The sequence below is a fragment of the Diprion similis genome, chromosome 5 (genome assembly GCF_021155765.1).
Source record: "Diprion similis isolate iyDipSimi1 chromosome 5, iyDipSimi1.1, whole genome shotgun sequence".
Lineage (NCBI taxonomy): Eukaryota > Metazoa > Arthropoda > Insecta > Hymenoptera > Diprionidae > Diprion > Diprion similis.
Window position 1 is genome coordinate 2,787,476 of NC_060109.1, and position 15,352 is coordinate 2,802,827.

The 15,352-nt window shown below is 35.7% G+C and overlaps 1 protein-coding gene and 1 long non-coding RNA gene across 2 annotated transcripts in view; one reads left to right on the plus strand and one right to left on the minus strand.

The window, feature by feature from the left end:
- The window catches only part of LOC124406410 (A disintegrin and metalloproteinase with thrombospondin motifs 9), a 172,114-nt gene extending 159,731 nt beyond the window's left edge, over window positions 1–12,383 (plus strand). The window contains exons 17-31 of the mRNA XM_046881818.1: window positions 238–404; window positions 1,588–1,838; window positions 2,681–3,053; window positions 3,983–4,144; window positions 4,219–4,359; window positions 4,597–4,716; window positions 4,858–5,028; window positions 5,108–5,326; window positions 6,617–6,799; window positions 8,936–9,124; window positions 9,587–9,912; window positions 10,244–10,380; window positions 10,779–10,972; window positions 11,080–11,182; window positions 11,269–12,383. Coding sequence (XP_046737774.1) covers window positions 238–404; window positions 1,588–1,838; window positions 2,681–3,053; window positions 3,983–4,144; window positions 4,219–4,359; window positions 4,597–4,716; window positions 4,858–5,028; window positions 5,108–5,326; window positions 6,617–6,799; window positions 8,936–9,124; window positions 9,587–9,912; window positions 10,244–10,380; window positions 10,779–10,972; window positions 11,080–11,169 — 2,723 coding nt within the window. The 3' untranslated portion in view covers window positions 11,170–11,182; window positions 11,269–12,383. The remainder of the gene's footprint in view (window positions 1–237; window positions 405–1,587; window positions 1,839–2,680; window positions 3,054–3,982; window positions 4,145–4,218; window positions 4,360–4,596; window positions 4,717–4,857; window positions 5,029–5,107; window positions 5,327–6,616; window positions 6,800–8,935; window positions 9,125–9,586; window positions 9,913–10,243; window positions 10,381–10,778; window positions 10,973–11,079; window positions 11,183–11,268) is intronic.
- Window positions 7,892–14,860, minus strand: LOC124406412. The gene is made up of 3 exons (XR_006929222.1): window positions 14,292–14,860; window positions 9,101–9,107; window positions 7,892–7,902 (listed from the first exon to the last, which is right to left on the minus strand). It is a non-coding gene; the product is annotated as an uncharacterized LOC124406412 (long non-coding RNA).
- Between the last annotated feature and the right edge of the window lie 492 nt (window positions 14,861–15,352).

The window sequence follows — 15,352 nt, forward strand, 5'->3', positions numbered from 1 at the left end:
CTCATAGAAAACGAAAGAAAAAAATAAAAACAACAGCAAATTGAGTTCATCCACAATTTTTTACACGGTATAAAAAATTAACTAACATTTACGAAAAGTTATGACAATCGAAAAAAAAAATTCATCGGCCGTAAAAATGAGAATCAAATTGTTTTTCTCGACCTCTTATAAATTTTACAGAAATTCAGATAATAATGATTAATCATTTCTTTCTCTTCGTCTTCACTTTGTATTTAGCGCTAAAAAATGGTGAAACCGGAGAGAACATTCTGAACGGAAAATACATGGTCGCCCATCGTAAAGTAATCATACAACCTGGGCTTACTATCGAGTACAGCGGACCCGAATCCGTGATTGAACGTCTAAACAGCTCCCGGCCTATTGCATTCGATCTAATTTTAGAGGTGAGTATATTCCTTGAAAAAAGTTCAAAAGTTCAGAAGAATACAATGATCGCGAATTAAAATAAATCTCTTCTCTTATTCACTCTATTACACTCTAATTACTTGGCTCTAATTATTACGTACAGTTTTTAACCTTTAGACTGCCGGGATTTTATGAGCCTTAATCCCCTTAGAAAGTCCCTAAATAATGTGCCTGTATCTTAAACATAACCTATACAAAGTTCCGATCACACTTAGAGCCTATATTTAGTCTTTCCGGCGGTTAACGCTAGGTAAAAATTCAAAAGTTGTAGCTCTACATAAGACCTGAATGTGGGGTTGTTGGGGTCGCTTATAACGGATCTGGAATCAGATTTTCGAAATTCAAGATGGCGGACAAAAATCGAAATAAAATACTCTACGTGTCGCCAACCCACAGTTCAGCAACCCGTTGCTATTAACAATTGTTATTACTTATGGAGCTCCCTATCAGGGAAACGGTCGAGGGGGCCATACATGCGCACCGAGGGATAAGCCAAGCGTCTGGCACCCTAGTTCGACGCCTTCACGAGCGGAGCGCTGCGGCGCCTCATTCGCGCCTCAGGTCAGCCGGCTGCGAGTGGCCGCACTGCGCATGCGCGGCGGCGAGTGAGCACGCGGCGCGAGGCGAATCGGGCTGGCGAGAAGCGAGCAGCGCTCAATCGGCGACTAAGCTCGAAAAGGACAAGAGCCACCAACGCTTCCTCCATACGTCACACTACGTAACCATATCGGATCCACCATGATGAATTTTGAAATTTTGAGTTCAGATTCGTGATCAGTGACCTCAAAAACCCTCGAATACGGAGTTCCATCCAAATCAAATGACTTTTTGGATTTGGTCCGCCATCTTGAATTTCGAATTCAGATTCGTAATCAGCGACATCAAAAACAACAAAGTTTTGTTATATTACTGCACAGCGTCTATATTTAGATTTTCCGGCGGCCAACATATACGAATTCATCCAGTCTGTTTTTAACCCGATGCTTCTGATAATATTGCAATTCATTGGAAATTCGAATTAACCCCCCCCCCCCCCCCCCCCCCCGTTTTATCGGACATTTTTTTACTACAAGCCCAGAATAACTCCGTTTCAAGAAATTTTCGATTTTAATAGAAAAAATACCACAATTATTCATCGCTGTGATTTTATGTAACACGCAGATTTTGTCGGTTGGAATCTTGTACCCACCACAAATATCGTACGAATATACGGTTCCGAAGAATATTCTGACCAGCTACACGTGGGTGCTGAGCGATTGGACGTCGTGTAATCGCGTCTGCCAAGGCACGATGCATCGCAAGGCGGAATGTCGCAGCACCGAAAACAAGGACGTTGTTCCGGACGATTATTGCAGAACGGAAAGGAAGCCACTCGAAGAAAATCAACCATGCAACATGCATTGTACCGTCAGGTCAGTTGACTGGTGGAAAAATTCATCCAAAATCCAAATTCATCCGAAATTACGACGTTTCTGTGAACCATATTTTTCGAACTATTCTCGCGAAAAATCTGCAACATTATTTCCGGACAAGGATAATCCAGTTATTCTGATAATATCTGAGGGATTTTAGGAAATTTTATATAATTTCTGGGAAAAATTCTAACATACTTACGAAACTTTATTTTCTATTGGAAATCTAAAATACTTCGAATTACCAAGTGTTTGACTATGATTGGTCAAGTTCTGGGTGAAAATCAAATGAATCGATGAAGAGGTGAAAATTGAACCAATTTCTAAGAAAAAGTTATATTTTTTATGATTCATTCTGTATCACAGACCTTAAAAATTTTGAATCTTGGCGTTTCTGGGGATGAAAAAAAGTTAACAAACGATTGAAATTAGTTTTCCTGAGGTGCGTCTGAAAAAATCTTGAATAATTTGTAAAATAATATTTTCAGTAAAACTAGAATCATGAATAGACATCAGAATTTTTTTTTTTAAATATCAAGGTTTTTCTTCGACAAAACTTTCGAAATTAATTTTCTGCTCTTAGAAATTAAGATGTTTCTAAAAAATACCTAAAACTTATCAAAAACTTTTAGAAACTGATATTTCGAGTAAATTTGTAAAATTTTTGGGCAATTTCCGTCGTGATTATCACTGGTTTCTCATGTCATTAAACACTTTGCTGGACTGAAATTGCAGCAACTTTTGTACGCTCCAGGCATTTTCAAATCCAGCAAACTCTTCTTCGAAAATTTTGTTAATCCATTCCGTAGAAACAGCCCCGCATTATGCGATCTGCATTTCAGGTGGAGTATCGTCAGCGAATCTGAGTGCTCCAGTCATTGCGGCCCAGGCACACGGACCGTTATTTCCCAGTGCATATATCAATTTTCGGCCGGCACAAGGCAGATACCTGAACATGCTTGTGCTCATCTTGCGAGACCATCTGGGCGAGAGGCTTGCATAGGACCATGCGACGAGGCTCATTGGCTATATGGGCCATGGGGACACTGCAGCAAGACGTGTGGAGGTGGAATACAATTCCGCACAGCTACTTGTGTCGATTCAAACAATTATCCGGTACCTGAAATCAAATGCGACTCTGCGAATAAGGTGTTACAGCAAATATGTGAACAGGATGCATGTCCAAAATGGACTCTTTCATTAGAATGGACGCCGGTATGTAAAATTATAATTCATATATTATTATAATGTGTTCATGTGGATAGTAGGATATATTAAATTTAAACAATATACCGTGTGTCCATGAGGACACTGACTTACCGCCTGATTGAGCAGCCGACGCAATACCAATCGCGACTGTCAGACAATGTCCCTAGGAGCCCACAACTGGTGGTGTCAAAAAATGTCCCTAGGAGCCCACCATTATCTGTGGGCTCCTAGGGACATTTTATGACAGTCCCGATTGGTACTGCATCGGCTGCTCAATCAGGCGGTAATTGTCGGCCAATAAAATTCGAAGGACTTAACGCACACGCATAAGATGCGCACTTTTCTCATGGACACACGGTAGATATCTCCTTTCTTTTACAAATAGACGACTGAAAAAGTGGGTGAATTTTAGTAATTTATATCTCGGCAATCGATTATTCAATTCAATTGGCGTTTCTTTTATCCAAAAATATGTAGACAGAGTTTTATTTACGTTTTTCTTCATTGGTATCAGTTTTCATTGACAATAACGTCAAGCATTAAAAAACGGTTCCACCGATTTACTTCAAATTTTGAGACAGTATTTTTGTATAATCAATCTTCTTTGCTTGAACAAAGTCATAAATTTTAACAAAAATGAACAGAATTTAACAGAAATTAAAATAAAAAGTTTCGCAATAAAGCGCACACACTACTTGATGAATAAAATGAACTTTCAGTGGCTTTGAATGATATCTGAAAAGTGTAGTGTGAAACCGATTTAAGATTTTCCTCAATATTACTTTAGAACAAAAGTAACTTGATGTACAAAAAAATTGAGTCGACAAAAGGCACATAAAAAATTATGACCCCAAGTTAAAATTACTGCGATCTGTAAAAAATTCAATTTAATTTTCATCAATTTGACTAAAATCCATCTTTCGTACTGTTTTCAGTGCTCAGTCACATGCGGCATTGGCACACAAATACAACCTTACTGGTGTCAGATAGAAAATCGTATTATATCATCCACATATTGCACCGATCCTCTGCCCGTATCCTCAAAAATATGCGACATGGGACCATGTTTCAAATGGCATTCCGGCGAATGGAGTTCGGTAAGCTTAAAGCTTTATCACCTTGTTAGACATGCATTGAAACAATTGTAGACTGATCAAATTTTGTTTCTTAGTGTTCCGTGAGCTGTGGGGAAGGAGTGGCGAGACGAGAAATTACTTGCAAAGATGTTAACGGCACTCCAAGTTCAGAATGCGATACTTTGCGTGCGCCACCAAGGACGAGATTATGCAAGCATCAGCCTTGTCCCATCCAGGTAATCACGCCTCCATTATACATCATTTCATTCATTTTCACTATCATTGACCCAAAAAAAAAATTGCTCGAGTTTTTCCAACGGTTGCTCCTCTTCCTCTAACTCCAGATTCATACCGTCCAGCCGATTCGTTCTTGGGGAAATTATTCACATAACATTTTTCACAACATTTTCAACTTTGGAAATTTACTTGGAAACGCCAAGATTTTTCAGCCATATTTTAACGATTTCTTACAGGTGATATCTTCTACGCCAATAACGTACGCTGCTGACTTGGATGATTCTAACAAACAAGACGAGAATGAAATTGACCAGTTTCACCCTGGATACACCTGGCGAACTGGAAGCTTCGGAAATGTGAGTAATGAAACCAGTCCATCGATGGATTTTGAGACAGTTGTCACTCATTTCCGTGTTTCGATATAATATCAGTTTTTGCATACGGTTTGATGCAGCCGTCAGAACTTAGATGTGATCACGAGATTCTATATTTCACAGTGCTCAAAGCCGTGTAATGTTGGCTATCAAAGTAGGATGGTTAGATGTAGCTCGGCTATATCGGGCGAGGTTTCAAACGATGACTATTGCGATTGGAAGCAAAAACCAGCGACTGTCATTTCATGCAATCAACACGCCTGCCCGCGATGGAATACCGGTGATTGGAGCCAGGTGAGATCGGGTAGTTAATGTAGCATGAATCTGGGGGGGCTGCAATTTGAACGTTAAAAAAACGAGGGAATTCCTTCAGTGCGCTTCTAAGTGCGGTCCAGGATTCCAACACCGTCAAGTACGCTGTCAAAGTGATCGGGGCGAGATTCTGCCGGACAAAGAATGTTCCGAAAGTGAAAAGCCTCATCATGTTCAGAGGTGCTTTAAGGAAGCTTGTGCAGGCGAAACGCCACAGGGAAAATCGCATTCCTCGAATATTCCAGGATCAGTAAGGTGGAGAGTTTCGAAGTTCACTCCCGTAAGTTAAAGCTAATCAGAACTATTTATGTAATTATCGTACATTTCGTTGTTCAGTCGCAATTTGGTCCGTGCAGATTGTTGTCCAATGATATCAGTAACGTGTCAATTTTTATTGTACGCCTTATGCCAAATCGTTTGCTATTGTATTTCATTAACGTGCGCGAACAAACTGTCATGATGTTCATCCGCCTGGTATTTTTTTTACTATCCATTGCAGCAGAAAGATAAATAGTCTCTAAGCAACAGTCTTACTACATTTCGAATCTCCAGTTCAGAGACTATCCTGTGATTCACAAACGTATTCGCATCCTTGGTGAAATTGTTTTTCAAATTTTCTACGAAAATCTCAGCGAAACTATGTACAACCGTTAATCTATTAAATTGTAGATTTTCTCACAAATTCGTGCGACTTTACGACAGCTTACGGAATTTTATTTTTGTTCATGAAAAATGTCAATTATCGAAATCTTGTACAAAAGTTCACCGATTGTAGACGATTTCAAGTTTCTATGCCAAATCTTCGAACACAACGGTTTTCGAAGATTTTTCATTTTTCCATGTCTTCGTAGAATAGCGGAGAAGATTATTTTCACCAGGGATAGAATTACTTTACATCTTTCATGCGATATCTTCTCGATATTCATACTGTACAAACTTTTGTTTTAGAAAATTCCTGCACAAATCAAATCGAACCAGCAGAGTGCAATGACCAACCTCTCGTTTAACCGACGAATCGATTTTGCTTATCTTGATTCGAATACACTTTGAAAATTCTCAATGCACTTTTAAACTTGATTTTATTCTATCATTCAAAAGTTTATTCTCATGTATTTGGATCTAAAATATTGCACAAAACTTTGCAATCGCTACTTTAATTTTGAGCCTTTGATTACACAGCGTCTAAATTCACCTAAGTAGATTCAGAAAATAATATTTTTTATCATCCTTCAATCACTGAACACAATACTAAAATAAATTCACGTACCACACAAGGTTCTTTGTCCACTTCAAGGCTGTCGATGTAGATTATTTTCTAAATAACTTCAAAATAGCACTCAAAGTGTTAATTTTTGTGAGACGTTCAATAATACATTGGATGAAACTCTCCTCGCAAACCTCGAAGTAGAAACAGAACTAGAATAATACTTATGAGCTTATACTATAGTACAATTACAATGATTACAATTCGGTGAGTTATTAACGAGCTCACATATGCCACACCAATTAAAATGCAACGTCGCACTTTGCTTGAAATCAAAATCTTTGCACGACTGGCAAATTTTTACAGTGCTCAAAATCGTGCGGATATGGTACTAAAACTCGCAGGGTGGACTGCGTAGCAAAAACTGGCACAGCCGAGCTTACGGTAGAAGACCAAAAGTGTGCAGGGCTAAAACGACGACCCAAGTCACAGAGGCCATGTCAGCAAAGACCATGTGCCTTGACTTGGCAGGAGGGACCCTGGACTGAGGTACCCATGTCACACAACCATTGGCCAATAGCAAAATTGGGGTTGCATTTTTCGCCATCAAATTATCATGACTCGTTATGCCGTTATTTGGGTAGAAAATTTGAACGGAAGAGAACAAAAAACATGGACAAATGGAATTGGGGATATGTGAATAATGATTTACTTGTCGATGATCAGAGTTCGTTCGAGACGTTTTTTCATTCTTTTTTTTTTGATAATTCGAATCTTGTGAAAGAGAATCGAATGTGTTCATTTTTAAGAATTATAGAGACGAACTAGCAATATTTTTATTCAAGACTGAATACAGAAAACTGAAGATTATCATTGTTGTTAGAGTAAAATTAATATTTTTCTCTTGAAATTATTTTGGAACATCTTCATATCCAGATATGGGAAAAATATTTTTGACAAATTTTTTATTTCTTTGTTTCTCAAAGTATCGGTTAATATACAAAATTTTTAACATATTTATTTCAAAGTTTCGAAAAATCCTTATAACTTGTTGAAGAATTTTTATTTATTTTTTTTTAAATTCCGTCATTTCCAAACTTTTTTACCGGGAATATTTTTTCTGACAATTATCGCTCAAAGATTATTTCGTTTTTACCACAAAAGAATATTAATCAGAAAATCAGATCACACAGTTTTATACTCCAAATTTCTACAATGATGCGATATGATACGTATGTATCCCAAGTGTAAAGTCTAACGATGTGTTACGAATGGCAAATTTTAACCATACAGTTGTGCTCTTAAACTGTTCTATTTAATAATGACTTTTGTTACCTTCAACCAAGCAACTAACTCTGATCATAGACGATATTCTTGTGTGATTGCAGTATCTCGATTGATACGCGTAGAAGATTAGAGTCCTAGCCCTACTGTAACGTGTGTTTAATATTTTTGCTTTTTGAATGCTGTATATCTACTACTTTGGCGGGAAATTGGCACATCAAAATTTTCGGGCATGTATTAGGGTATTCACAGTATTTTTAATTTTCTTATTTTCACAATAGCGCACGTTCACATGTTGTTGCAATGCTTGGCAATATTTCTTCATGTTGCATTAATTTGCGTATTTTAAGCTTTATATTCATGTTATGCTTACTTCACAATCTTTCTGTCTCGTTTTATTTATTTATTTCTTTTTTTTATTCCTTTTCACGCAGTTCAAACTCGACATGCTTATCTAACAACCAATTAATGCTCCAACTTTTTCTACTTGCTAACTTGCTCACCTACGTACTTTCTGTTTCCTGCTGAGTCCAGTTGAACTCGTCTTTTGATACTATTGAATGGGTTCCCAATCATACTATTTGTTCAATATTTTATCGCAACACTGCTAGTTCATTAAGCTGTGTATATTTTGCGATAAAAGTATTGTTTTTCCTCCACTTTTCAAAGTTAAAACAAACCTGTTATTATATATACTGTAATTAAAATGAATATTATTACTCTTCGACGAAAGCTCGATTGTTTATCCTATATTATTGCATGAGCATGATTTATGTTTATAAGCGTAAGGGTGGTACCCAAATTCGATTATTAAAAACAAATCAGTCAATCCTAAATCGTCGATTTTTCATTTTAAAGTAACATGTTTAAAAATCGAAACTTGAATTTTATATTTTACGAATTTTTTATTCCTGAGAATAGACTTATTGTTAATATAAATAGCAACAGGGCGCCAAAATTTTGGTTTTGCAGTATCTATTGAAATTCTCTTCTGTGAAGTTGAGTTTCTCATATAACTTTGCCTCCAAATCTCAATGAAAGACTAAATTCGAAATTCACTTGGGTACTATCCATTTACCTGCATATCAACGTACGAGAATAAAGGAAATAATTTCTGTTTATCGGTACATCATAAAAAAAAAAATAAAAAAAAAAATAAATTACCGATACTGAAAATGAAAATAAACGTTTGTGAATATTATAATTCATATACTTTCATAGATCGTGTCTTATACGTACAGTTTTACAGATCTTTATTTGAAAATCTTACACCTTCCTCTAATCTCGAAATCAAATGACATGTGTCGACGAATCAATGTGGTGATTCTGTGTTTTTTTTTTTTCTTCTTTCCTAATTACACAATTCAACATGTCTCAACACTAAATAAATTTTATATACAGTGTTCGGCAGAGTGTGGGAATGGAATGCAAATGCGATCAGTCAGTTGTCATCGAGTTAATAAATATGGATGGTTGGATCCGACACCCGTAAATGGCTGTCAAATGAGTGAAAGGCCCGCAACTGAACAAACCTGCAAGCTCCGTGAATGCGATGATGAATATTACTGGGTTCCTGGACCATGGAAAAAGGTACCGTAAACATACTAAGCAGCTTTGTTTTTATTAGCAAAACTTGGGTAAATTCACCCCATAATTATTAATATGCGGTTATTCTGAATTCATTAAAATTATTGATATTATATTCTATAGACTTATTATAGCGCATCTGTACTGAAAAAAATTTATTGTGAAACTTAGCAAACTGAGCGCCCAACTGCGCATGCGCGAGTTTTCTTTCTATGCAGGCTGGCCACCTCAAATTCTTAACGCAGCAGCTTATAGAGTTTATGAAGGCTATGGAAATTTTTTCTTGGCAAGCTTTCGAATAAGTTGGCTGCTCTGTCTTACAGACGAAAATCTTGCAGTACAAGCTCGCCGTCCGATACAGTTCAATTAATTTAAGCATGCGTAGTTGGTCACCAGCCTCCTAAGTTTCACCGTTTCCATTCCGTATGTTGAAATCTCTATATGAAGGATATTTTTTTTTACCAGTGCTCCGCTACTTGTGGACATAAAGGAAAACAAGTAAGAAATTTACTTTGCAAACGAAAAGACGGCACAAGGGTGAGAAATCGCTCCTGTCCCCGTGCACTCAAACCACTGCGTAGACGCAAGTGTAACATACGTCGATGCGGTCTACTTTCATGTTTGGAAGCTAAAAAGAAATTCAAAACAACACAAGATGGCGAGTATTTACTGATGATTGGAGGAAAGAACATGTCAATATATTGCCACAATATGACTGGGGATCAGCCCTTGGAATACCTGACCCTTACGTCGGGTGACCACGAAAATTTTGCTGAAGTTTACGACAAAAGGTGCGTCATTTATTAGTTATAATGTATTTCCGCCATGCCACCGCGCATAAACTGATGCTTAAATTCATGTATTTTTTAGTGTTGAGGCAATTGATGTAATTGCGTTGAAATTCTGCCCTGGTTGAAAATATATCAGAAAATACGTAGAAATTGATGCCTTATAGTGAACAGATTACACAAATTGTCATGCTGATGACACAGTCCAATATTTCGGCTAAGATTTGAAGTAAAACATTTTTATAGGCACAGCTTCTAGAGATACGATTGTTTTCGTCAGCCAACCAGCAATGTCAAAACAAGTATTGATTTCGTCTTACATTTTCTGCCACAGATTGTTGGACCCAAGAACATGCCCATTCAATGGTCAGCGAAATGACAACTGTAATTGTGCCAATTACACCGGCTCAACATCAGGCCGAACAATGTTTAGAAGAATACGACTCGACCCCCGAACGCTTATCGTTGATGGTAAGGGAAAAGATACAAACGATAATAATTATCGAACATTAGGGAAGAAAATTATTGATATGAAACCTAATTATAACTGGATGTGTACGCTTCACTTGTACGTATTTTGAAGATGTTAATTGTTGCGACACCATAAGTTGACGAAATCAGGTTTTTATCATTAGTAATATTCTTTACGGAAATATATTGTAAAGACCAGAAACAAATCAGAGATAAACCAAGTTTCGAAACCAGAAAACCGTTCTTTCTTGTCAACGATAGAAGCGGAATACAAAAATTAGGTGTCAAGCAACAGTGGATGCGGTGAATCAATACCACCTTATTTGAAAAAAAAAGTGTTGCAAAGCGTCGACTGACACACCTGCTTCTCATTTGACAATGATTATTCGTACTTACAGTTGACGACTTCACATTTTCCTGGACAAAGGGATCGAAACGGGTCGAGTTTGGCAAAGCCGGCGATTGCTACAGTTCAGTACAGTGTCCACAAGGGCAATTTAGCATAAATTTGGTCGGTACTCAGCTAGGTCTTTCACCTACTCTATCCTGGGTTACCCAAGGATCAATGACGTCGCGAATCATCAACAAAGTGGTGAGTAAATAACAGTAAATAACGTCATTAACGTCATAAACAGTGCAAAAATGTATAATAAGTGCGATTACAATGATAATTCTCTGGTATTTCTTTTCTCGTTACAGAACAAACAGAAGGTTGTGGGGAAATGTGGAGGATACTGTGGGTTCTGTAAATTAGAGACCGGCCTGAAGCTGGATGTTTTACCTCCTTAGTCAAAGCATCAAGGTAATTATATGCCGATACAACAAAACACTACCAAATTGCCAAAATTGAAGTTTCGTGATAAATTTTTCATTGAATTTGGTCAACAGCTTTCTGAAGACTGCAGATGGCATGAGTGCCAGGATATGCCAATAGAATTGGCAATGTTGCTGCCTTTCATCATTGCCACACCGAGTGCCTTCAAACCTCTGGCTCTGCGCTGGGACCATTAAAAAAACATAGCTATTCAACTGAGTGTGCAGCACATCTATTTCTGTATTGGAAATGTAGGGAAAAAATGTCAATGACGAAACAGCAAGTCTCTTTTTGAATTTAACAGAATTGTTACTGTTATTCATAATTATATACGTTACATATAATTGTAAACGATCTATCGAAATCAAAATATTTAGCGAGACCAGCTATTGTACAGAACCATTTTATTTGTGCAAAGTTTTTAAGCAACAGGTTGCACACTGAGTTATTGGTAAACGCTTGGCAAGGGTTTGCTGTTTCAAGACTGATATTTTTAACATTTTAAACTTCTAGAACTATGCATCTGTCCGACGAACAGTTTGAATTCTTGTAATATTGGTCCCAGAACAAGACGGAGTAAGTTAACCAAGGTAATTATAGGGCCCAATACTACTATTATCGAGGAACACATAAGCTAAGATATTACGACTAATTATTATTCTAAGTCATGTTCCGTACTAAGCCCACCTGTATTAGACATAGACTGCTGCTTGGAACATGAAGGCTAATTGGTGCTAGAGAAAATCAATACCAAATTTTAGGAATTTAAAATGTCATTCGCAAATTTTTGCTCATGAATATCATTAATACCTGAAAATCGAGGACGAGGATTGTATAACCCTTTACAATTACATTTCGCTGAAATTAGACAAAGCCCAACTCGCCACTGGTAATTGGTGAAAAATTTTTTAAATTTCATCTAAAAGACAGGGAAAGTAAGTTCTAATCAGTTGAGGATTTGAGCCAGTAATTATGGCATCAAAGGTATAAACCAGACGAAAAATTCTTCATATTTCTAACGTTAAATTAACTAACTTTAGAACTTGACAAATTTTCGAGCATTTCTATAAATTATTGCTATTTCCCGGACAAAGTTGAGACTTGCTCATAATTTTCAGGATTGAAAAACATTACCCGAAATTCTGCGCACTAATATAATCACAAGAGAATATTGAATTTCGGGATTTTAAATGGTTAATTCCTTTGTTATAAATAATAATCTTGAGCAGGCAAATATACGTACTCCGATGCATTGAAGAATTTTTTAGATGAATTAATAAAAAGTATGCGAAATTACTGCAAAAACAGAACGTATTCCTGTGTCAAACGTAAATTTCTCTAGCAGATCCAAAATTGTACATAAATAAATTAGACAATAGAAAATAATGCGAGCCAATTTACACGTATAGAAATATATTGCTATTATATATCTTCAAGGAGAAAAAGACGTTGTCAACGAATTTGAACAAGTGAATTGAATTGTCTGGTTAACTCCATAGTAATAATCATGAAATACTGATACGAGCTAAAAATATAGCGTTAAAAAACATATTGAGCTGTATACAGTAGAATTATATTTCTTTCGTGTAATATATTATTTTTATTGAATTCACAAAATGGCATAAGATCCGAGACTGTATATCAAATAGTACACTGTGTCATTTTTGTGATTGCGTGGTCCAGAAAATTTTAATAATAAGTATAAATGATTAAGTATACATAGACAAAATCGTCGGATGAATCGTCTGTAGGAAACTTGATGTTTAAAATAAAATTTTTAATCAAACGCTAGGATATATCAGTCAGTTATAAATCAAAATACGATCACTGATTTGTGAAAAAAGTTGGTGAAATTGCTGAATTTCATTAGAAATAATTTTAAATTCATACCGCGATTGCACCGTACTTTGTGACTAGGCATTTAAAAGTCTATGGACGATCTGATCTTAAGAACACTAAACCCGAATTTGTGCTCTCTAATTACTGTATGTGAAAAATCTAGAATTTGCCAATTTGCCGTCAGCATAACGCACTGCCATATATATCTTTACGTTATGTGTTACTTATAAATGATAATAATATCTTCTTAGAGTATGCGATATGCTTGTTGAAATAATAAAATGTTATTTAACCTGTTCGTTCTCCTTCAACAGTTCTTTTTCAACAGCTTACTGTTGAAAATTGAACCGATAGTAAAAAAGAATTCTTTTCAAATTTGCATTTCAACGCGAATATATATACATATACTCGTAGTAGTTGAATTGAAAATTGCATAAGTTGTACTAACTCCATTATAATTTTATGTGCCACGTTACTTAGCACCTACAATTTGAAGAAAAAACCTATTAGTTTAAATTTCTTTAATTTTTAAAGAACAGCTTCTCATCTAACAAACTAACTTATTTTTTAATCAAAAACGATAATTGTAATATATAACGTAAAAGTCATCCCAGTACGTATTTTAAACAGTTTGAAGTAACGCACAGTTACCATTCAATGCATTGTATGTATACTTGGTAGTAAATTATATTTCTACTATGGGATTTTGACGCATAATGAAAATCGAATGATACGTAATAATTCGTGCGAGGTAATATTTGAAACATATATATATATATATATAGATACATATATGTATATCAAATTTTATATGCTTTCAACATTGAAGATGATGTATTTATGCAATTATTAATATCATCATTACGCAATTTAATTGAAAAATAACTACCAAATTGGTCAATATTCCAGTGAACTTGACTATCTATAGTAATCTTATCTTAAACCGCAGGGGTAATCGATTCGGTTTCGAAAATTTTTTACTCGTAATTTTTTGATTGAACGAATATAACAAATAGGTTTTAAATCTTAATAAAAATTGTTGTATTATTGTCGTTATAATAAATGCGATGGGGACAATGTGCGAGGAGATGTCGATTCAGTAAGATTCTGGATAATGATTTAATGGAATACTGTTATCATTGATAAATAATGAATAATTATTGAAACGCCATGATATTTACTGTTATCATGATATTAGAAATTGGCACCATTTCCATGAGAACCATTCATACATGATATGCTCATCATGAACTCCTACTGCCAATGCAAAGTATTTCTAAACATAATGTGGCTAGACTTTTACAGTGAATGCATGCGTATATAAGAAACCTATAATTAGCCCGCTATTCTAATTATGATTACGTGAATAACAATAATCAAATAATCACGATTACGCCAGTTTATCATCTCAGTTTTACAAACCGAACAAATCGTTCCTATGATACAACGATCATTCACCGAAATTCGTTCAGTTTTAATATAGCAATTACACTCCGGTATCGATGATCACACACTATACATATAATGTAACTCATCATTCAAACCAGTCAATTATAATTATTACTTCTCCTGAAACCCATGTTCTCATTGGTTCGTATACATATCGTGTCGCAATTAACCTGTAATTCCTTTTACCATACTATTATTTTTTACTTTTGTACAGCTATATCTGATTATTAATTTAACATATGGAAGTTTACACAGTATATTACATATTATCAAATGATTTTATCGACACCAAAACTTACAATATATATTAATATAACTATACACTACTGTCTGTTGGAAAGTATGATATCAGAAATTACTATACATGTATGTGAACTCCGTGTACGTAAATTATTATTTAAATATATATATAGTTGATAAAATAGACAACGTGCAGTATATTGTCAATGTGTCATTCATTATGTCCTTGGATTTTGGAAAAGCCAAAATTTTTACGACTACGAACGTTTTGATTCATTTAAGGTGCTTGTAAAGACCTGTTGTACACCTCGAAGACGCAGGGATGCAAAACTCCTATACCGCTCAAGCGATCAGAGTGAAAGTTGGGTAGTTATTGCCTTGTTTTGGCAAAAAGTGGAGCGACTTTTTACTTTTTTAAAATTTGGAAAAAAATGTTACAGATTGGTTACCACCCCCAGGAATTGTTAAAATTTTCACAGTTGCACTGAATGAATCGAACTATCCAGTATGGTGCCACTCGGCAGTGATGAAACATACATTTTGAGCCCAGTTCCATGAAATCTGATAGTGAAATAACGAAATGGCAGCTGATCTAGTTTTCGATTACGAAGAACATCGAAATCTCATTTT